This window comes from Podarcis cretensis (genome assembly GCF_951804945.1).
Source record: "Podarcis cretensis genome assembly, chromosome: 10".
Taxonomy (NCBI): domain Eukaryota; kingdom Metazoa; phylum Chordata; class Lepidosauria; order Squamata; family Lacertidae; genus Podarcis; species Podarcis cretensis.
The window spans coordinates 72,051,206-72,074,512 of NC_137179.1; the positions used below are offsets into that span (position 1 = coordinate 72,051,206).

The 23,307-nt window shown below is 44.1% G+C and overlaps 1 protein-coding gene across 2 annotated transcripts in view; it reads right to left on the reverse strand.

The window, feature by feature from the left end:
* Nucleotides 1-14,771, reverse strand: part of GSAP (gamma-secretase activating protein) — a 52,266-nt gene extending 37,495 nt beyond the window's left edge. Inside the window, exons 1-4 of one of the 2 annotated variants that reach the window (XM_079993617.1) lie at nt 14,555-14,771; nt 6,842-6,918; nt 3,126-3,182; nt 1,506-1,575 (exon numbers count right to left, since the gene is read on the reverse strand). In XM_079993617.1, the coding sequence (XP_079849743.1) occupies nt 1,506-1,575; nt 3,126-3,182; nt 6,842-6,918; nt 14,555-14,636 (286 nt within the window). In that variant the 5' untranslated portion in view covers nt 14,637-14,771. Of the gene's footprint in view, nt 1-1,505; nt 1,576-3,125; nt 3,183-6,841; nt 6,919-8,012; nt 8,074-14,554 lie in introns of those variants that run through there. The other variant, XM_079993618.1, reaches the window with a different exon arrangement.
* Between the last annotated feature and the right edge of the window lie 8,536 nt (nt 14,772-23,307).

Sequence of the window (23,307 nt, forward strand, 5' to 3'; positions counted from 1 at the left end):
ATTTTCAAGGGATATTGCTACAGTGATGGGGATCCTCAGCCCTAAGGAATGAATGTGGCCTGTCTAACGCAATTGTATTACTACTATGTTTATATTACTTTAAAGCAATGCTATAATAAAAATGTATGGTGGTTAGCTCATATTTAAAAGTGAATACTCATGTGTGCAAATCATACTAAAACCATAATTTAGCGTCATGGGCATGAGAAGAAACAAGATAAGGCAAACCTTGGAATTGAGTACTTTCCCTTCCTCTCCTCCTCCTGCAAGACTAGGAGAAATTCAGAAGCTTTGATTTCTGCTTCTGATTAATGACAGTATTCTGTGTTGGCCAGGCCATAAAGGTAAAGGTAAAGGTACCCCTGCCCGTACGGGCCAGTCTTGACAGACTCTGGGGTTGTGCGCCCATCTCACTTAAGAGGCCAGGGGCCAGCGCTGTCCGGAGACACTTCCGGGTCATGTGGCCAGCGTGACATCGCTGCTCTGGCCAGAGCCAGAGCCAGAGCCAGAGCCGCACACGGAAACGCCGTTTACCTTCCCGCTGGTAAGCGGTCCCTATTTATCTACTTGCACCCGGAGGTGCTTTCGAACTGCTAGGTTGGCAGGTGCTGGGACCGAGCAGCGGGAGCGCACCCCGCCGCAGGGATTCGAACCGCCGACCTTTCGATCGGCAAGCCCTAGGCCCTGAGGCTTTAACCCACAGCGCCACCTGCGTCCCCTGGCCAGGCCATAACTGTGCTTAATTCTAACTAAGTTTATTTTAAACAAGCCAACTTCAATAACGTGGTTTGAAGTTGGCTTGATTGAACTGGCCAGTGTAACTATCTGCAGATATACAAATGCGGAACCACATGTTTCCAAACTCCTCTTCCTGCTGGCCTTGGAGGAGAAAGGGGAGATGAGGAGCCCAAGACTCATTCCTGCTGATTCATGTTGCACTAAACGACGCTTAAGTGAACAAATGTGAAACCCACAGGCCCACTCCCTCACCACACTGCATACTAACATGCCAAAGCCTGCATTAAAAATGGCATAACTTAGATTATACTGCAACACTTAAAGGATTAATGCTACAAGTTAACAAAATACAAGGAGTCTTCATACAGAACCAGTCTTAGAAATTAGCCAGGTGCGTTTTGCTACTGGCGTGGGTCCAACTGCAACTATGTGAAGATTTCTGGGGCCAAGTTGGCGACCACAGTTTAGAAACCTCTCCCTCAGTTCATAGTTAATACCATTTCCATTTCCACTGTGTGTGTTTCTCTTCCTTGCATACTGGGACAAGTGAACTGTTGTAAGACCAAGCAATGCAGTTGAGATCATAGAATTGTAGCGTTGGAAGCGATCCCGAGCGTCATCTACAACAACCCCCTGGCAAATAGATATTCCATTGTGGTGACTGCAACCTAGATTTTAGGTGCCATTTGTCACATAGCTTATATGTCTGAGTTTCTAACACTGTACAGAACATAACTTTAATGAGAAAGCAACTGGAAGGAGCTTACCCAGCAATGTCTTCTCACTGTTGACAGAGCAGCTGATCACGTGCAAGTCCTTTTCAAAAGTATATAAGTGCTATTGGGGGGAAATGTTTGGACATTTTATGAGCAAGTATATCTTAACTACATTCTCCTTGTTCTTTACATTCACACACTTTAGTCTCCATACAATTGACCAAAGCAATCAGTATTAGTGCAATCCCCTTAAAACTAGGTTCCTTAACGTCCATACCAGGGGTCAGCAAACTTTTTCAGCAGGGGGCCGGTCCACTGTCCCTCAGACCTTGTGGGGGGGCTGGACTATATTTTGAAAATAATAATGAATGACTTCCTATGCCCCACAAATAATCCAGAGATGCATTTTTAATAAAAGGACACATTCTACTCATGTAAAAACACGCTGATTCCCGGACTGTCTGTAAGCCGGATTGAGAAGGCGATTGGGCCGCATCCGGCCCCGGGCCTTAGTTTGCCTACCCATGGTCCATACCCTCAAAACCAAGCAATTTTGTGCTATGGAAGTATAGAGAATAGAGGTATCTTGCCTATTATGCTAGACCAATCAACACCTGCACATCTTATCTACTGGTCATGTTTTGTTCAAGTTATTTATTCTGAAAGTTCTCATAGTTATAATAGATGCCAGTTTCCGCCAGCTTTCCCTCTAATGCTGGATCTTATCTTGACTGTGAATCCCTGTGTCCAGACATGGTAACAGGATGATGGGTCAATTCAAGAAGGAGTCACATGGAAGTACAGGAGATTATGAGCAGTTTTAGGGATATGAATTTAGCTACACATTCTCTCCCTGATTACACTGGTTTGTGATATGATGGTTTTGCTGGACCTGCCTTGGCTCCTGGGTGGCAGCAGTGCCCAGGAAGACCTTTCTCAATTACATCTGTGTTGGGTACTGAGTCCCTTTTGGAGAAAAGGTGTCTGCGAATATCTCATACCCTGACTGCAATATTGCCTGCATGGACCTGCACCCGATGATGGTTATAAAAATTGTAGGTGTCACAGAATGAAGCCATTCATCTACATTGAAGAAAGCCAGGTAACATGTAACACCAGAACATTTGCCACTCACTGCATGTTTCCTGCCAGAACTGAGTCAAATCCAAGCCCCAATTCATAAGGGGAATTACTTCTGCCATGTGAATCTCACAGTGCCAATTAAGATCCTCGGGCAAATCAGCCCCTAAGGAGGTTCATTCTGAGGGTGCTAATAACAGAATGAATTACCTGAATTGCATCTTTAAATCCTACCCTATCTAGAAGATCTGTAAAGCTTATTCCCTTTAGTGTCATGATCTTGGCCAAACCCTTTTTTCTTCTATGAGGATTCTGAAGAAGTCAATACTGCTGCTTTATAATGATATGTCAATATTCATAATTTTATAAATGTGTGGGTGTGTGGGTGTGTATACACACACACACACACATATACATACACACATATATATACATACGTACACACATATATACACACACATATATATGTGAATGATTAACTGTTATAGATTTTACGCTTGTTGGTTTTATTGTAGCAATTGTAAAAGCCTTGATTTTGGACACAGCCAAGCTCTATAACACTCCCTATTCTATATGGTGGATGAAGCTTACCTGGTTCTTTTGACTACTGGGCTCATACAATCCAATACAGGTGTGCGCCTGATTCCCCTGCAAGGGAAGTGATTCAGCCATGAGAACAGAACATTTTAAAAACATTCAGTGTCACCTGTAATAATATAACCATTTATCTTCAATTGTCCACATTTCACTGGCCCTGGTCCCTTATCTTTAAGAGCCCGAAATATATGATTACATTTTCCCCTGTCATGAAGGGAGGTGAAGCTTTTTTTCATTGTGGATAATGTCAGGGACCATGGATCAGTGCTGAATGGGGCAGAAGCCAGAAATCAGGAAGGCCGCAGCCAGGAGTCCTTGTTCTCTTCCTTTCCATTCTTCCTTCCTGCCCAGCAGACAGCCAGGGAGAGGGATCTGTTGCTCTCGCCAAAAGCCTGAACTGATCACCTACAGGGAGCAGGGAGGCGATATTAGACCAAGAACTGTGTGTGGTCCTAGGGCCACAGGTTGCCCATCTCTGAGATAAAAGTGATGGTGATAATCCTTCATCTACTTAACTTCTTGATGCTGAGCTGCTGTGAGACTCAGAAAGCAGGCCAGGATAGAACATGAGAGCAGGCACACACATAGACAATCCTACTTCTGTCATACCTTCTCTCTCGGTTTCCTCAACTAAGTATATCCTCCCTTTTCCCTTTCATGGTAAGGAGAAAGAAAAAAGGCACATAAGTCATGCTCTGTATTCTAATGCCTTGTGAATACAATTTTGTTTTTTTTATAATAATATTTATTAAGAGTTTTGTTAATACAATAGAGAAAAGACAGAATAAACAGAAAATAAGCATAAGAAAAAACAAGCATAAAATTTAACATCTTGCAATGCCCATCTTTTCTTCATCCTTTTCTTCATCCTCACATCTCACGCTCCTGCGTTCCAAATTTATAATACTTTAGCCAGCAACTTATCACCTTGTTTCAATTCTTATTAAACACATTTCCAATATTTTGTCCCTAATTTTGAAAATTTTTATCTAGGTCTTAAATATCTAATTTTAAACACAATATTTATTCAAAGTTTATTTTTCTCATGGAATTCACTCATTCTCATAATATCTATCAACTAACTTAATGGGCCCTGTTAGTCAAATCTGTCATCCTTCCTAGCACTCATATAGTTTACAATGTTTTTGTAGATAATCCTTAAATTTCTTCCAATCCTCTTCCACAGCTTCCTCTCCCAGGTCTCGAATTTTGCCGGTCATTTCTGCAAGCTCCATATAGTCCATCAGTTGCATCTGCCATTCTTCCAGCGTGGGCAAATCTTGAGTTTTCCAATATTTAGCGACGAGTATCCTTGCTGCTGTTGTTGCATACATAAATAATGTTCGATCATTCTTTAACACCCTCTGGCCCACAATGCCCAGAAGGAAGGCCTCTGGTTTCTTGGGAAAGGTATACTTAAATACCTTTTTCAACTCGTTATATATCATTTCCCAGAAGGCCTTCACCTTAGGGCAAGTCCACCAGAGGTGAAAGAATGTTCCTTCAGTTTCCTTACATTTCCAACATTTATTATCGGACGAATGATATATTTTTGCCAGCTTGACTGGGGTCATGTACCACCTATATATCATTTTCATAATATTTTCTTTCAAGGCATTACATGCCGTAAACTTCATACCGGTGGTCCATAACTTTTCCCAGTCAGCAAACATGATGTTATACCCAATGTCCTGTGCCCACTTTATCATAGCTGATTTAACCGTTTCATCCTGTGTATTCCACCTCAACAGCAAGTTATACATTCTTGAAAGTAATTTAGTCTTAGGTTCTAACAGTTCTGTTTCCAATTTCGATTTTTCCACCTGGAATCCTAACTTTTGTGAATACAATTTTGAATGAACTTATAGATTTGGTTTTTTTTCTCCCAAGGAAAAGCACTCATCAAAACATGTTGGGGAATTTGGAAACCCATTTTAAATCATCTCATCTTTGCACCTAGTAGTTTTACTTCCTCTTAATTCTGCTATGCAGTGTGAAGGCTGCCAACTTTGACTGACCCCATTTCTGTGTCTTTAACAGCAGCTCAACAGAAAGAAATTGAGCATGTGGTGTTTGTACTGGTATGGAGATAAACAGATGTTTGATTGCTATGTATCAGGCCACTGTTAACAGAACAGGAGCAATTAAATTAAAAGCAGTTGGACAGACTATTGGAGGAACCAGCATGGGCTGTGCACAGCCACCATGTAACTAACTGGCACATCCAATCTGTATCACCAGATCAGAGGTCTGTGGAAAAACAACAACGATCTCATGCTTTAAAGTCTGGGCACAATAGGGGAAGTGTCACAGCTCAGTGATGAAGCACCTCGTCAGTGGTCTGCGGAAAAAGCCAGAGCAAAGTGGCGAAAAACATTTTTGCATGTCTAAAAGTACTAGGTTGAACCAGTTTCTCCAGTTAAGAAGACAGCAGTTGCTGGAAAACATATTTGCACGACCCAATGATCATGAGCAGTCAGTCAGTGGTGGGAGAGTTCCAGGAAAATTTGGGTAAGACCAGTCTTTGTTCAGAAATGAAACTACTTCAGCTGCCACAGTTTGCAAAAGTTGTCCACTGTTGGACGGAGGGAATGCAACCCTGCCCACTCTTCTGAAGCTCAGAGGCATTTGATACTAGAGACAAACCAAGGCCTGGGGGCCGGATGCAGCCCAATCGCCTTCTCAATCCGGCCCGCAGACGGGCCAGGAATCAGCGTGCTTTTACATGAGCAGAATGTGTGCTTTAATTTAAAGTGCATCTCTGGGTTATTTGTGGGACATAGGAATTCATTCATTCCCTCCCCCCAATATAGTCTGGCCCACCACATGGTCTGAAGGACGGTGGACTGACCCATGGCTGAAAAGGGTTGCTGACTCCTGCTGCTCCAACCCTTCTGAGGAGCAGCTGATAGCAAACAAGAAAAGAGAGCTGTACAAATTGTTAAATAAATAGAACTGGATTTTAGGAGGGATTACAGATTATCGGTTGTCCCAATGGAAGTGTCTGATAAGCACAGTGGTGTACTTCCAAGAGCATCTTGGTGGTGAAAGGCAAGATAGGAGGACAGCTAATATAACCACAGATTCAAACACTAGCATTCCAATTCTATGTACGTTTGTTCAAATTACTGTATTTTTTGCTCTATAAGACTCACTTTTTCCCTCCTAAAAGGTAAGGGGAAATGTGTGTGCGTCTTATGGAGGGAATGCAGGCTGTGCAGCTATCCCAGAAGCCAGAAGAGCAAGAGGAATTGCTGCTTTCACTGTGTAGCAATCCCTCTTGCTGTTCTGGCTTCTGAGATTCAGAATATTTTTTTTCTTGTTTTCTTCCTCCAAAAACTAGGTGCGTCTTGTGGTCTGGTGCGTCTTATAGAGCGAAAAATACGGTAAATCCCACTGGTTCCCAGGTAAGTGTATGTAGCCCTGCAGTCCAAAATGTGCTAAATAGAAGCACTCCACTGATTATGAATGAAGCGGGATATGAAGTCAGCACTGCAAATTAATCAGTTTTGTAATGATAAGATCTCTAATTTCAGTGCAAAATTAAAGTTTAAATTAAATGAAGGGATGGACACACTTATTATTTGCTATATAACACACCAAGTCTTACTTGAGTGCACTGCCCATTTGTAGTCAGTGTTACTTCCAGTAAAGCACACATGGCATCATGTAGACCATTTCTTAAGTCTTATCTCTCTTTCTTTACTTACCTTCCAGGTATAAATAATATTTCCATTTCTTTCAACATTAACTGTGCGGAGTGTCTCCAAGTTATTCCCCAAAATATCTGAAATAACAACCATAAGATGCTTCAGGCCAGTTTAAGCTCAATTATATATTTTTTAAAAGACTGACAAAGAAACAAACATCATTAGGACAATAATGTCATGTAATGTTATAGAAATAATTAGTAGTTTTAAACTATTGCCTAGTGGCCTTATTAGGAGTGCAGCTCTTTCAGCATGAATGGGGAAATTGTTCTAGTCTTCTAATATAATATAAGCCACAGTGTCCCGTGGATATTGTTAACTGGTGGGACAGCGAAATGGGAGATTTGATTTCATCTATAAGAAGGAACTTTGAAAATCACATGAACTTATCTCAAGAAGCTGAGGAGCATGCAGGCAACTCCCCATTTACGCAAGGGTTGTGTTCCAAGGCACCACACGCAATGGTGGGATGCCCATTAGCCCACCCTGCCCTGTTCCGCCCCCACTTTGTCCCTTTCCAATGCATGTGTGTCAGCAGTCACGTATGACTCGAATGGGGAGCTCCCTATATAGTAGTACAGTGGTACCTCGAGTTAAGTACTTAATTCGTTCCGGAAGGCCATTCTTAACCTGAAACTGTTTTTAACCTGAAGCACCACTTTAGCTAATGGGGCCTCCTGCTGCCACTGCGCTGCCGGAACACAATTTCTGTTCTCATCTTGAAGCAAAGTTCTTAACCCGAGGTACTATTTCTGGGTTAGCGGAGTCTGTAACCTGAAGCGTATGTAACCTGAAGCATATGTAACCCGAGGTACCACTGTAGTAGCAGTAGTAGTAATAATAATAAACACTACAATGCTGAAGAATTTTCACAAGGACTGTTTTGTAAATATGAAAATGTGGAAATGTAGAGAACTGAACTTAAGAGTGGAAAAATTAGAAACTAAGAGGAACTGATAGGGACAGATTTGTCCAGCCTTAATTGGAACACAGAATCTGAGTGGGTTGGGATTGCTGCCAGCACAAGAGCAGCAATCACCATTTGCTGCTCTCCCTCAGGTTGACAAATGGCTTGGGCTGGCCCTTGTAGGCAGGAGGGAAATATAAGCATTCTCTGTCCCAAACCCTTAGCACAGGTCAACCCACAAATATGAAACGCTTTATAACTAACCAATAATAATAGTAAATTTAAAACCCACTGTGCCTAAATCCGCCATATTTTTTTGAGGGCTGCAACATTTAACCAATTGACATTAATCATTTTAAAAGGTGCCCCTCTTTGACGGGGTAGATTTTTTAAAAAATTAAAAGAAATCGTTTCATACTTCTAAACATTATTGATGGCAGTTTTTAAAGGAGTGGTCCTCACCTCCTTCTCACAGCATGCAGACTCTAAGACGTCTCCCATGGCATGAGCATGAATGAACTACAATGCAAGTGTGCTTCTTACTTCTGCTTTAATCCAGAAGCAAATTTATTCGCTGGACTAATTTGTTAAAAGTCACTGGTGATTATCAATTCATAGTGCATGTCTACTCAAACACAAGCCCCACTGAGATCAAGGAAGCATGAACAGGATTGCAGCCTAAGATTATTATTTTTTTAACTGAGTGACAGCCCTAATTTATTGTTTTGCCTTACCCAGTGTAATAACTCTTGCAAAATGCTATAACCTGCAACCTGAACAATCCTTCTACAGTGGTACCTCGGGTTACATACACTCCAGGTTACAGATTCCGCCAGAAATAGTGCATCAGGTTAAGAACTTTGCTTCAGGATGAGAACAGAAATCGTGCTCCGGCGGCGAGGTGGCAGCAGGAGGCCCCATTAGCTAAAGTGGTACTTCAGGTTAAGAACAGTTTCAAGTTAAGTACGGATCTCCGGAACGAATTAAGTACTTAACCCGAGGTACCACTGTAGTTTAATTAGCATTTCCTTGTTACACATTTAGAGTTTAAAGTCAAGAGAGAGAGGTGCTATAAATGTTCTCTTGCCACATTTTTGACAGGAGAAAAATGGAAGCAAGATAAGTTGTGACACACCAAAGGAAAACTGGTACACATGATAGACAGTTAGTAGGAAGCTGAATCTGCAGAAGGATTTCCTGCTCTCTCATGCTTCGGTTTGAGCGTTCTCAAGTCTTTTGTGTGAATCACCAGCATTATAATGCTAAAGGTAAAACTGGGTCATATTTCAAGGAAGTTTAAATTAAAAAGAAAAATAAACTCTACACTTCCAGAGCTTTCAGGCTGTATCTGATATTGCACTCCAATTCGATATGCCATTCCTGGCATTCACACGGATTATGCAACTCTTTACGGTAACTTTGGGGAGGATCCAGGCAAAGGTTAAGTACTTTTAAGTATCACTGATTTCAACCAGAAATACTAATTAAACAAGTTTTATGCTTCCCAGGACTAAGCAAACTAAAGGAAACCATCACACTTTTCTTTTTACAAACACACAGAAGTCACCTTACAAAGTGGGTTTCACTTTAAAAATTAAAGTTTGTATTAAGCTACTTGTCAGAATAAGATGAATAATGTTGCCAGAGCCATTTGTAGAATCACATATCCAGATACTACTTTTGAAGATACATATTGAAGAAATAATCAGAGAAGACAGAGGACTTTCTTAAGAGTCACAGAGTCTGCTTAAAAAAATTGTCTATATTTGGCCCTAGCAAGAGCCCTCAATGCAGTTTACAAGAAAGAACAAAATACCATCAAGTAAACTAAAACCTTAACATTAAAAGGATCTGTGTAAAAACCTAAATATATTTACAACCATTAAAACCACATGGAATGTTTTCACAGCCCATCTAAACCCTACCAGGGATGTGGTTAATCTCACCTCTTTTGGGAAGGAATTCCACAACTGGGGTCTTAATAATTTTTTGAAGAATCAAAAAAGCACAGCAAGGACAACAGGAATTTCCAGGTATTTATATATTGTGGCAATAATTCATAAAAAATGCCTGACTCAGGAGCAGATGTTCTGAAATGCACCCCTCCTGGAAACTGACTGGGGTTCTTTATTGCGCTGCTTCTTCTTAAATAGTGTTGATTACAATCCTATGCAGTGTTTCCTAAGAGGAAGCCTGCCCATCTTGTCCACACCCAGGTTCCAAAATTTTGCAAAACTCTGCATTCAATACATTAGATATGTTTGAGGGGTCAAAGTACACCTAATCCATTTGATACAGTATGGTTTGTGCTCCTAACTTTCATAAATGCTTCTCTTGAGAGTTCATGACCTCCAACTACCCACACTGGGTTTTTGAGGGTTTATAGTTGCTTTAGTTCTTGTTTATCTGATTTTAATGGTTATCACTTCTCCAGTCATATGACATGTGGGGCTCTGTAACTTCTTGTTTTGCAATTGTTCTTCGCTGTACTGCAGTTTCCCCAGAGTGGCTGGGGAAACCCAGCCAGATAGGCAGTGTATAAATGTTGTTATTATTATTATTATTATTATTTGCAAAACAAAATTATTTGCAGTTAAAAAACCCAAACAAAAACAGCACATTTCTCAACTTCTCTGGTGTTGACATGACCATTAGCGCTTCTCCAACACAATCACATGGTCTACACAATCTCTGTGTTTCTAATGACCAAATTTCCTCCTGGCTGGAAGTACCCCATATTTTGTCTCTCTGGAGCTTTTGTTGTGAAGCACTGAATAGCTCCAATTAAGTCCACTGATGAATCTACTCCGAGTACAAGATAAGCTGGATACAACCCTCCCATCCTAAGAATGGATTCCACTTCTCATCCACCACCCAAGCAGCTGTTATTTATGATAGGTTTAATGAGACCATAGATATAATCACACATCTCCTTTATCATGTCTAGTTTGACCCGCAGGCTGCCTGCTTCTTCATGTTATTCGTCAGACAAAGTGATACAGTAGCAGTCTGCTTGTGATTAGGATCATCCTTGTTATTTTAGGAAAGAGCCAATACATTGTTGGTCAGAAAATAATATGCTGTTAGTAATACAGTAGATTGTGCATAATACATAAACTTGTCTGTCTTCCTATATGGGTGATATTCTGTGTTTTGAAAGGAGGCTGGCGTTTGGTAGACAACATTATACATAGAATCATATGCAAAACAGCACCCCTAAAAAATGCATTCACTTTAAAAAGCAATAGTCCAGTTTTACTAACAGTGACCTTCAGCTTTGTAAAGGATTTTATTAGACGGAATTATTGTCTCCTCTGGGATCAGCTTATCACTGTTTTTGATCAAGACTGACGATCGGTGTTTTACGGGAGGTTTAAACGTCTGTTTTAAGCATCCTGTTCTAATGTAAGCAGAGGAAGGCTGTATTCATCCTATACCTTCCAAGCACACCTGAAGCCCATTCTTTCCCTCAAAGAATTCTGGGAACTGTAGTTTATGGCTTCTTGGTTATAGTGGTTCTGTGAAGGAGGTAAACTACAGTGCCCAGAATTCTTTGAGCAGCAGAGAAGGGGAAACTATGAATGTGCTTTAAGGGCACGCAGCCAGACGTTTTAAAGATTATTTCTGGTTCTCATAGAAGAGGGCAGCGCTGTGAGGGTGGGGAGAGGCTGCGACGGTCATGAGGGGAACCTGCCCTCTCGACTTTGCCGCTGTATTCACAGGTAGTCAGCTCACCTGTCTGAGTAACTTTGGCCACTGAGCTGAGGCCGAGACACGTTTGTCACCTGGCCGGGGCTTCCCTGCGCTGGGGAAACGGCTTCTAAGTTTCCCAAGTACGAAACCAGAGCGGAACAAGGCGAGCCGGCAGCTGAGTCCCGCTGCCCCAATTCCAAAAAAAATTGCAGTTTGGCTCGAGAGCACATTTAACAGGTCGTGAGGGGGCAAGAAGGACAGGAATGCATGTATAGATGGTACATTACACCAGTAAAACTTGCAAAAATGTACAAAACATGTAAGAAGTGTTGGAAATGTAAAGAAATAGATGGTACATTTTTTCATATGTGGTGGGAATGTAAGAAAGTGAAAAGCTTCTGGGAGTTGATATATAATGAATTGAAATTTTTTTTGAAATATACATTTGTTAAGAAACCAGAGGCTTTTCTCTTAGGAATTGTAGGCAATGAAATAAATATAAAAGACCCTAAAATCTTCCAATATGCAGTAACAGCGGCAAGAATATTACTGGCTCAGAAATGGAAACAAGAACAATTACCAACGTTGGAGGAATGGAGAACGAAGCTGATGGACTATGCAGAACTTGATAAACTGACTGGGAAGATTAGATATCAACGAGATCAAAAATTCATCGGGGACTGGGGAAAATTAACAGATTACTGGGAATGCATAAGTGATAACGAAATGACGTTAGTGGCATTTAGAGAAGCTCTGTGATAAAATAAGAAATATTGTAAAAAAGTAAAATATAAGAGGGGGGAAGGCATAAAGGCAATATCAAAATTTGGAAATGTGTTAAATTCGAATGATTGGCAGAAAAGCCGAAGGAAGTCAAAAATAAGCTGATTTGAGTTGCTTTCACCTGATTCTTTGTGTGCATTAGGTGGTTAGGGTTTAGGGTTAGGGTTAGGGTTTTAGGGTTAGGGTTTAGGGTTAGGGTTTAGAGGGTCAACAGAAATTGTAATGTGGTACGATTGTATGGAAAATTAATAAAATATAATTATTTAAAAAAAAGAAGGACAGGAATGCGCGACTCCACTGCTCAGGAAGAAGAAGAATAAAAATAGGAATAAGAATACATGGCTACTGGTCCCATCACCTCCTGGCAAATAGAAGGGGAAGAAATGGAGGCAGTGAGAGATTTTACTTTCTTGGGCTCCATGATCACTGCAGATGGTGACAGCAGCCACAAAATTAAAATACGCCTGCTTCTTGGGAGAAGGGCAATGACAGGCCTAGACAGCATCTTGAGAAGTAGAGACATCACCTTGCCAACAAAGGTCCGTATAGTTAAAGCTATGGTTTTCCCAGTAGTGATGTATGGAAGTGAGAGCTGGACCATCAAGAAGGCTGATCGCCGAAGAATGGATGCTTTTGAATTCTGGTGCTGGAGGAGACTCTTGAGAGTCCCATGGACTGCAAGAAGATCAAACCTCTCCATTCTGAAGGAAATCAGCCCTGAGTGCTCACTGGAAGGACAGATTGTGAAGCTGAGGCTCCAATACTTTGGCCACCTCATGAGAAGAGAAGACTCCCTGGAGAAGACCCTGATGTTGGGAAAGATGGAGGGCACAAGGAGAAGGGGGCGACAGAGGACGAGATGGTTGGACAGTGTTTTCGAGGTTACCAGCATGAGTCTGACCAAGCTGCGGGGGGCAGTGGAGGACAGGAGTGCCTGGCGTGCTCTGGTCCAGGGGGTCACGAAGAGTCGGACACGACTAAACGACTAAACAACAACAACAACAACGATTGTATGGAAAATTAATAAAATATAATTATTTAAAAAAAAGAAGGACAGGAATGCGCGACTCCACCGCTCAGGAAGAAGAAGAATCAAAATAGGAATAAGAATACATGGCTACTGGTCCCATCACCTCCTGGCAAATAGAAGGGGAAGAAATGGAGGCAGTGAGAGATTTTACTTTCTTGGGCTCCATGATCACTGCAGATGGTGACAGCAGCCACGAAATTAAAAGACGCCTGCTTCTTGGGAGAAGGGCAATGACAGGCCTAGACAGCATCTTGAGAAGTAGAGACATCTCCTTGCCAACAAAGGTCCGTATAGTTAAAGCTATGGTTTTCCCAGTAGTGATGTATGGAAGTGAGAGCTGGACCATAAAGAAGGCTGGTCGCCGAAGAATTGATGCTTTTGAATTATGGTGCTGGAGGAGACTCTTGAGAGTCCCATGGACTGCAAGAAGATCAAACCTCTCCATTCTGAAGGAAATTAGCCCTGAGTGCTCACTGGAAGGACAGATTGTGAAGCTGAGGCTCCAGTACTTTGGCCACCTCATGAGAAGAGAAGACTCCCTGGAGAAGACCCTGATGTTGGGAAAGATGGAGGGCACAAGGAGAAGGGGGCGACAGAGGACGAGATGGTTGGATAGTGTTTTCGAGGTTACCAGCATGAGTCTGACCAAGCTGCGGGGGGCAGTGGAGGACAGGAGTGCCTGGCGTGCTCTGGTCCAGGGGGTCACGAAGAGGCGGACACGACTAAACGACTGAACAACAACAACAACAACGATTGTATGGAAAATTAATAAAATATAATTATTAAAAAAAAAGAAGGACAGGAATGCGCGACTCCACCGCTCAGGAAGAAGAAGAATAAAAATAGGAATAAGAATACATGGCTACTGGTCCCATCACCTCCTGGCAAATAGAAGGGGAAGAAATGGAGGCAGTGGGAGATTTTACTTTCTTGGGCTCCATGATCACTGCAGATGGTGACAGCAGCCACGAAAATATAATTATTAAAAAAAAAGAAGGACAGGAATGCGCGACTCCACCGCTCAGGAAGAAGAAGAATAAAAATAGGAATAAGAATACATGGCTACTGGTCCCATCACCTCCTGGCAAATAGAAGGGGAAGAAATGGAGGCAGTGGGAGATTTTACTTTCTTGGGCTCCATGATCACTGCAGATGGTGACAGCAGCCACGAAAATATAATTATTAAAAAAAAAGAAGGACAGGAATGCGCGACTCCACCGCTCAGGAAGAAGAAGAATAAAAATAGGAATAAGAATACAGTAGCAATAATAGCAGCAGCAGCAGCAGCAGCAGCCCTCACCACCATCCGCGTCTCCCAGCTCGGAAAGCCCGGGCCCCACATCTCTCGGAGGATCAAACTGGGCGCTCAGCTGGAGCAGCATGGCCCCTCTCGCCTCCTGCCCAGGGGGAGCCCGGGAGCAGCAGCCCCGCAAGAGCCTCCCGGGAGCAGCCTCCAGAAGCAGCCGCCCGAGGCCTCGCCCGCCCTGCAGGGACCCGGGGCTCCCCCAGCGCCTTTGGCTTCGGCCCCGGGCCCGCCCCTCGCGGGGAATCTCCCAAACTAGGCGGAGGCGCCGCTGCCTATTGGGCGCGCCGAGTGTCACTCGGGGAAGCGCCTGCCCTGCAAGCTTTGGGGCCGCGCCGGGAAAGGGAGATGCTCCCCTTGCGCAACGGCGGGCGGCAATGGCTGGCAATGGGCGCGTTCGCGCGGGTTGGCCCCAAACGCCGCCGGAAGGTCTGGAACTGGGGCGGTGAATGGCCAAACCGAAAGTACAATGGGTCGCATCCTCTCCAGGGAGCGCTTATGATTGCATGCGCTCGGAGGAGCCCGGAGTAGACACCCCTCGTCCGCCCCCTTCCTCCGCTAGCTGCAGCTTGGATGCGGATCCAGGTCGCGCGTCGGTTTTGCGGGGTGAAATCGCCTCTTGCTTCTGGTGGGCAATGGCGGCGGGGGGGGGGGGGACGCGCGCGGATGCCCCGTTAGTGTTTAAATTGCACCGGGAGTGTTTCCCTGAGTGGCGCTTGCAGGCAGTGGCGTAGCGTGGGTTGTCAGCACCCGGGGCAAGGCAAGTAATTTGCGCCCCCTAACCCGTGGATTTGCGCCCCCTAACCCGTGGATTTGCGCCCCCTAACCCGTGGATTTGCGCCCCCTAACCCGTGGATTTGCGCCCCCTAACCCTAACCCCCAGACAGTGGCGTAGCGTGGGGGGTGCAGGGGGGGCCAGCCGCACCGGGCGCAACATCTGGGGGTTAGGGTTAAAGGTAAAGGTACCCCTGCCCGTACGGGCCAGTCTTGACAGACTCTGGGGTTGTGCACCCATCTCACTTAAGAGGCCAGGGGCCAGCGCTGTCCGGAGACACTTCTGGGTCACGTGGCCAGCGTGACATCGCTGCTCTGGCAAGCCAGAGCCGCACACGGAAACACCGTTTACCTTCCCGCTGGTAAGCGGTCCCTATTTATCTACTTGCACCCGGAGGTGCTTTCGAACTGCTAGGTTGGCAGGCGCTGGGACCGAGCAGCGGGAGCGCACCCCGCCACAGGGATTCGAACCGCCGACCTTTCGATCGGCAAGCCCTAGGCGCTGAGGCTTTAACCCACAGCGCCACCTGCGTCCCTAGGGGGGTTAGGGTTAGGGGGTGCAAATTACTTGCCTTGCCCCGGGTGCTGACAACCCACACTACGCCACTGCTTGCTGACGAACCTTTAAGCTCCCCGATCTTTCCCTTTTTCGCCATGTTGAATATCGAGAAGCTAAGTTTCACCATTCCCGAAAAGAAACCGGGTGTTGGTGTGAAAGCAAAACAAGCAAGATGCGGTTTAAAGTGCTCCGCCTAACGGGTGGGATAGGCTGGAGCTCCAGAACTTGCTACATATTAAATGCAAAAACATTTCAGGAGGAACCCTTGTAAACACAGCTCTAAAGGTAAAGGTACCCCTGCCCGTACGGGCCAGTCTTGACAGACTCTGGGGTTGTGCGCCCATCTCACTTAAGAGGCCAGGGGCCAGCGCTGTCCGGAGACACTTCCGGGTCACGTGGCCAGCGTGACATTGCTGCTCTGGCCAGAGCCAGAGCCGCACACGGAAACGCCGTTTACCTTCCCGCCGGTAAGCGGTCCCTATTTATCTACTTGCACCCGGAGGTGCTTTCGAACTGCTAGGTTGGCAGGCGCTGGGACCGAGCAGCGGGAGCGCACCCCGCCGCAGGGATTCGAACCGCCGACCTTTCAATCGGCAAGTCCTAGGCGCTGAGGCTTTAACCCACAGCGCCACCTGCGTCCCTAGGGGGGTTAGGGTTAGGGGGTGCAAATTACTTGCCTTGCCCCGGGTGCTGACAATCCACACTACGCCACTGCTTGCAGGCGCACCTTTAAGCTCCCCGATCTTTCCCTTTTTCGCCATGTTGAATATCGAGAAGCTAAGTTCCACCATTCCCGAAAAGAAACCGGGTGTTGGTGTGAAAGCAAAACAAGCAAGCTGCGGTTTAAAGTGCTCCGCCTAACGGGCGGGATAGGCTGGAGCTCCAGAACTTGCTACATATTAAATGCAAAAACATTTCAGGAGGAACCCTTGTAAACACAGCTCTAAAGGTAAAGGTAAAGGTACCCCTGCCCGTACGGGCCAGTCTTGACAGACTCTGGGGTTGTGCGCCCATCTCACTTAAGAGGCCAGGGGCCAGCGCTGTCCGGAGACACTTCCGGGTCACGTGGCCAGCGTGACATCGCTGCTCTGGCCAGAGCCAGAGCCGCACACGGAAACGCCGTTTACCTTCCCGCTGGTAAGCGGTCCCTATTTATCTACTTGCACCCGGAGGTGCTTTCGAACTGCTAGGTTGGCAGGCGCTGGGACCGAGCAGCGGGAGCGCACCCCGCCGCAGGGACTCGAACCGCCGACCTTTCGATCGGCAAGTCCTAGGCGCTGAGGCTTTAACCCACAGCGCCACCTGCGTCCCTAGGGGGGTTAGGGTTAGGGGGTGCAAATTACTTGCCTTGCCCCGGGTGCTGACAACCCACGCTACGCCACTGCTTGCAGGCGCACCTTTAAGCTCCCCGATCTTTCCCTTTTTCGCCATGTTGAATATCGAGAAGCTAAGTTTCACCATTCCCGAAAAGAAACCGGGTGTTGGTGTGAAAGCAAAACAAGCAAGCTGCGGTTTAAAGTGCTCCGCCTAATGGGCGGGATAGGCTGGAGCTCCAGAACTTGCTACATATTAAATGCAAAAACATTTCAGGAGGAACCCTTGTAAACACAGCTCTAACATTCTACAAATCGACATGTGCAAACCTTCCAGGACGAAGAAGTCTCTTTCCAGTGCAAAATACCGTGGCAGGATAAAACTTGCACAACAAGGATTCAACCATGCAAGAGCTTTTTGGATGCATGGAGAAGGGGGGGGGAGAGTTTTTGCGCAGGCAGAGGCGGGTGGGTCAGAGAGGGACACTCGAGTCAGAGAGCGAGGAACAGGGGTCTTGCATGGGCCTGTTTTTTCTTATTGAATAAACTACTGTGACCCCCATGGGCCATTGTAATGGAGTGCTTTGAAGTCATTTCTGCAGCAGGTAAAGTAATTTTTAACCCCCCCCAATTCCACCCCAACCTGTCCTGTATTTTGCCCGACCAAAGGTGGCAGCCTCCTGCAACCCTTAACAAACTACGGCTTCCAGGAGTCTTGGGGGAAGCCATGGCTGCTCCAAGTGGTATCATACTGCTTTAGGTGTACAATGCAGATGGAGCACTTTCTTGCAAGCCCTACTAGTGATACCAAGAAACAGCTGGCGGAGCTCAGTGGTATACCACCTGTTTTGCATGTGTCGGTTCCCATGAGCAATCCCCAGGAGCTCAGCGAAGTAGGAAATGCCTGAGACTTGAGAAAGCCACTGTCACACGGAATAGACAGCGCAAGACTTAGATGGATCTGCATATGTTTAACAAAACCCTTATAGAAATATTTATGGTTCAGAGTCAGACCAACTGGAAAAGTTATTTTCAAGCAGCCTCGTAAATAACATTCACATTATTCTCTTTTTTTTTAAAATGATATTTATTCAGAGTTTCATGAGTACACAAATATAAAAAAGAAAAAAACAGAAAAATACAACAAAATAAAAGAAAAAGAAAAAAGAAAAATACAAATCTCAAATTGCATCTTTTCATTTGCTTATTTCTTGGACCTCCTCACACCTCCCTTTTTGTATTCCAATTTAATTCATTATTCCAGCAAATTCTTCCCATATTTCTCCGTTTTAGTTTAAATGATTTATCTTAACAGTCTATCTTATTAATTAATTCAACATTTCCATCTTTTACTATATTCTGTTAATCAATTTGCCTTAGTTTCTTTAACCTTATCTTACCTAAAAAACCTTAAAATTTCAAAATTTAAACCATGATTATACATAACTCCTTAAATCCTTTCTACTAAAGCCAATTAGTTCCTTTCCAGCATATTTCCTAATATTTCATTAGTGTTACACTAATTCCAAAAATAAAAAGAAATTTTTCTTATTATAAACTTTTCCTCTAATTTTTATCCAACATCCCTTCTTCCTGGTCACGGGTTATGTCAGTCCCTTCTATCCATTACTTCCAGTCCATCAATCTGGTGATCTTATACCCGAGACCCTTAAGTCTCTTCTATGCCCCTTCTGCAGATTTTCTTGTTCTTGTTTGTGCATATGCACTTCTTTGTCTTTTGTTGGTTTCTTTCGTAGTTTCTTCCCTTTCTCCTTGGGGAGTGGGCCGGAGAACTCCAACCGGTAATAATTTCCATTTTCCTTCATCAGACTAGCCCATTCCCCACAGTCCCACTCCCCGTCATCATCTTTGTAATCCAAAAAGTAGTTATCCAAAAAATAGTTGTCAACCTGTTTCATAGTCCCACCAGAGTTAAGAGCTTCCTTGACTCCAGACACTTCCAGACACACTCCAAGTTCCATCTTCCAATGCAGCAACTTTTGCTCCTGCAGGACTTTGGATCTCTCCAAACATTCACATTATTTTCAGCCCCCTTCCTAACTTTAAACTTCATACACATGTGAAATATTAACTGGTCATGACTGCCTGGACTGCAGGTCCTGATTAAGAAGAGGAAGCCTGACTATGCCCATATTTGGTTCTGAATCTTGGGGGTAGCAAGACCCTTTAAAGCAGAAAAACATGAATGATGAGTGAACTGCTTTCTAATACATGAAGTATGAGGATAATGTTGTGCATTTTCATTCTTCAGATAAGATTCCCCTGGTTTAAATACTACAGTTTTAAATGTTGCGAAACCAGCACACCAGTCTTTGTGTGCTATTGCTGAACCTAATGGGTTATCATGTTAAAAGGAAGTGGTAAACAATATCATTTGCCGGAAGCCATGGCAGTGTAACAATTAGTTGTGAATAGAGCGGCATTTTCTCATAACAGGAGTATGACGTGTCCTCACTTGCAATCCTTGTTCAGATAAAAGTTCAGATATCAATATCAGCTGAAATTACCTCTCTCTTCAGAAAACATTCCAGATGGAATTTATAACGGGAGAGGTATTTTCCAACATAATTGCATATAATTTGAATTAAGAGGATTCAGGCTAAAAGCATTATTTTAGTATTATATATAGCTTTCGTTCTGGTCAGCGACCGAAATAAATTGATTCATTCATATATAGCTACAGAGCAGAGGGTTTTGGTGGTCAAACTGAGCCACCAAAAATTGCACACAATTAATAAGATGGCAGCTGTTGAGCTATCACAACACAGAGGAAGAGAAGCTGTGCAATTCAGTGTATGTCTACTCAGAAGTAAGCTCCACTGAGTTCAGTTGGACCTACTCCTAGGTGAGTGAGTGTAGGGTCTTAAATTGCAATCCTCATCCTGCTTACCTTGGAGGAAGACCCATAGCATTTAGTAGGACTTAAATCTGAGTAGACATGGTTAGGCTCACACTGTATGTTACATTTAATACCCTTTAATCACCTTGTACTCGCAGTGAACCTCAGCCATATGGTCTATAAAAATATGTTTATGTCACATTGTCAGAGCATCTTTTGGCAGTTGTTTTACAATTCTGTGTGCTACACAGTTATTCTTATTACAGGCCAATCTGGTTTCATGCCACTGTCTTGCATTTCTAAGAAGGCTGCAGTCCTAACCCCACTTACCTGAGCCTAGGAGTAAGCCCCATTGAATTCAATCTACCACGAGCTGTGGCCCTTTCTCATACCTATTTGAGGTGAGGGTGTAATGTGTTTCTATTTATCACAGCATCTTCAAAAAAATATAAGGGCTAAGGAGTAAACACTACACAAATCCAGAGTGGAGTCCCTAAGGCGCCTTGTACGCCTCCTTCTGCCAACTCCTACAGCCAAGCTGGTGCCAAACCTATTGCTCTGGTTTGGGGTCGTCTTGTCTGCGCAGCCCAGGACCTCCAAACACACTGCCCAGGCTTGCATCCCAGGGAGATCACTTCAGTGCTGCTAACACAGTGTTTTGGCTTCACCCCTGGAGGTTTCCCCCATTGTCTCTCAAGACAGACAACAACATTGGCAGTACAGTAACAAAACTGTAGCTCTGCTCTGAAACAGGATGGACATGGAGGTTGAATCTGATTCAGCACAGCCAGTGGATCTTGGGAAATAGGCAGGGTCTCCTGAAACCAGTTTGAGAACCCACTGAAGAACTCTCAGAGCATTCAGAGGAAGCGAAGGAGCCACCCCTCAGCCAAAATGGTTTCCTGCTCTTTCTATACCTTCCCTGGGTTACCCTTAGTGTTGACCTTAATGTGTTGCCTGGCCTTGTCTTTTGGTTACATTTTGGACTTGGATGAATTCTCTGTGCTTGACCCTGGTTTCTTTTGGGCACTGGTGCACTGTCACCCTGGCTCATATTGGTGATTGTTTTGATATGGGGCTTATGGTCTTCCCAAGGGCACCTGGCGGAGTGTAACACCCCTTGCCATAGTGGGGGAAGTTGCGACCTGTCACCATGTGCTAATTATTGATGGACATTCTTAAGTCCTGTGCTCTCCCTTTTTATCTTTAAGACAGACTATATAGTCCTTCAAATAGAGCCCTATCTGCTGTAAAAGTGAATGCATGGTCATCCCAACAGCTTCACTGCTATTGGAGGTTCCACTGTTAAATATAGAGTGAGTACCGGTAACTTCACCAGTCAGAGATCATGCTAATCTCACCTCCTTTGAGAACAAATTCCACAACCAGGGTGCTACTGCATAAAAGGCCCCGTCTCATGTTCCCACCAACCAAGTATTTTTTTGGTAAGGTTTATAAGATGGCCTTAAAAATGATATCAATTTACAGGCGGGTTTCTGTGGGAGAAGATGGCCTTTTGGATATCCTAGTCTTGAGCCATTTAGGGTTTCCACCAGCTCTCCAAACTTTATTGCTCCCATCAGAACTAGACTAGGCTTTCATCATTTCAAGGAGCAGTTGGGCTTTTACTTTGTGCATTTGTTTGTAAGTGATGTATAGCCTGGGTTTGAGGACTGGAAAAGATGATTTGAGCGATGTGTGTGGATTGTTCTCTGGTCTCTTTAAAGTTATTCAAATTAATTGAAAACTATGCTTCCGAAACTCACAAAACAGCAGTACACTTTTTAAAATATTGCAAATAACTTGAGAAAAAATATGGCACTGCATTGCAATTTTAGTGTGCTAACTTTTAACTTGGGAAAACATATCATTTGATTGAAGTATTTCTTCGTTGGCCCTGTCAAAGATCACAAAATTATTTATTTTGAAAAGTATCTTCATAGACTGGGATGTACTTGTAAGAAAGTGGCTCCTAGATTCTTAAATGAGGTGGAGGCAGAAGTATAAACCCTTGGGGAGAGAGAGATTTTCTTTTCTTCTTTCAGTTCCCTTTCCATCTCTTAAGACTCTTTGTTCTTTTCACAGGCTAGCTCCCCCTGGGGTTGATCAAAGCTCTTTGAATACATACTGACTGAATTAAGGAGATACTTAAGTCTATTTTTCCAGAAGCAGTCTCATTAAGCCCAGTCAGTATGCACCAGAACTTTCTTTCCTCAACTTGGCTTGAAGATTTGGATTAGATTAATTGAGGAGAATGCTATTGATATGCACAAAATGGCATAACATTATTTCACAAGCTAAAAACTTGTGAATAAATACAGCACTGGAGCTCTGTGGTAATGCACATTCAATATATCCCAGGTTCAATACTGGGGGTGGGGGAAAAGGTGGGAATAACTCCTGTTAGAAAACCCAGGGAGCTTTTGCTAGCCACTGTTGACAATTCTGATCTAGACCGACCAGCAGTCTGACTTGGTCTAAGGTGGCAGGGGCAGATTTATAGCTGCGTGAGGGGTGCACATGGCGCTAAGCTGAGGGGGTGCTGTCTCAAAGCCCAGTAAGCGAGGTGCTGGGCTTTGGGAAGGAGGCATGAAGATCCGACAGCTTCCCAGAGACTTCCAGCCTCCTTCCCAAAGCCTAGTTAGCACTCTCCCAGCGTGAGCAAGGAGGTGGGAGGACCCGAGGACCCTGCCCAGAGCCTCATGCCTCCTTCCCAGAGCCCAGCACCTTGCTTACCCACCTTTGGGAAGGCAGCACAGGGCTTGGAGGGGCGTTAAATTTTGGCCTTGCACAGGGCGCCATAGTACCAATATCCACCACTGAAGGTAACTTCCTCTGTTCCTGCACCTGAAACTGTGGAACCTTGACCAGCTGGGCTACTCTACACTCTCTCTTAAAAAGGGGAAAGTACTGACAGAGGTAGGGGGAGCATAGAACTGTAGGTTTGTTTTTGTTTTTTCAAAATTTTTATTGGTTTTCCATATTTATAAACAAACACAAACACACAAACAAACAAAAATCTTAAATGTAATAATTCCACTTTTGTTTACATTGTTGGATGACTTCCTCGACTCCCCCAAGCTGAGTTTCAATGATTATCATTGTAACAGTTTTCCAAAACTATTTTAATAATAATAATAATAATGAATTTTATTTATATCCCGCCCTCCCTGGCCGAAGCCGGGCTCAGGACGGCTAACAACACTAAAACAGTGCAACATTATAGAAACATTATAAAAATTAA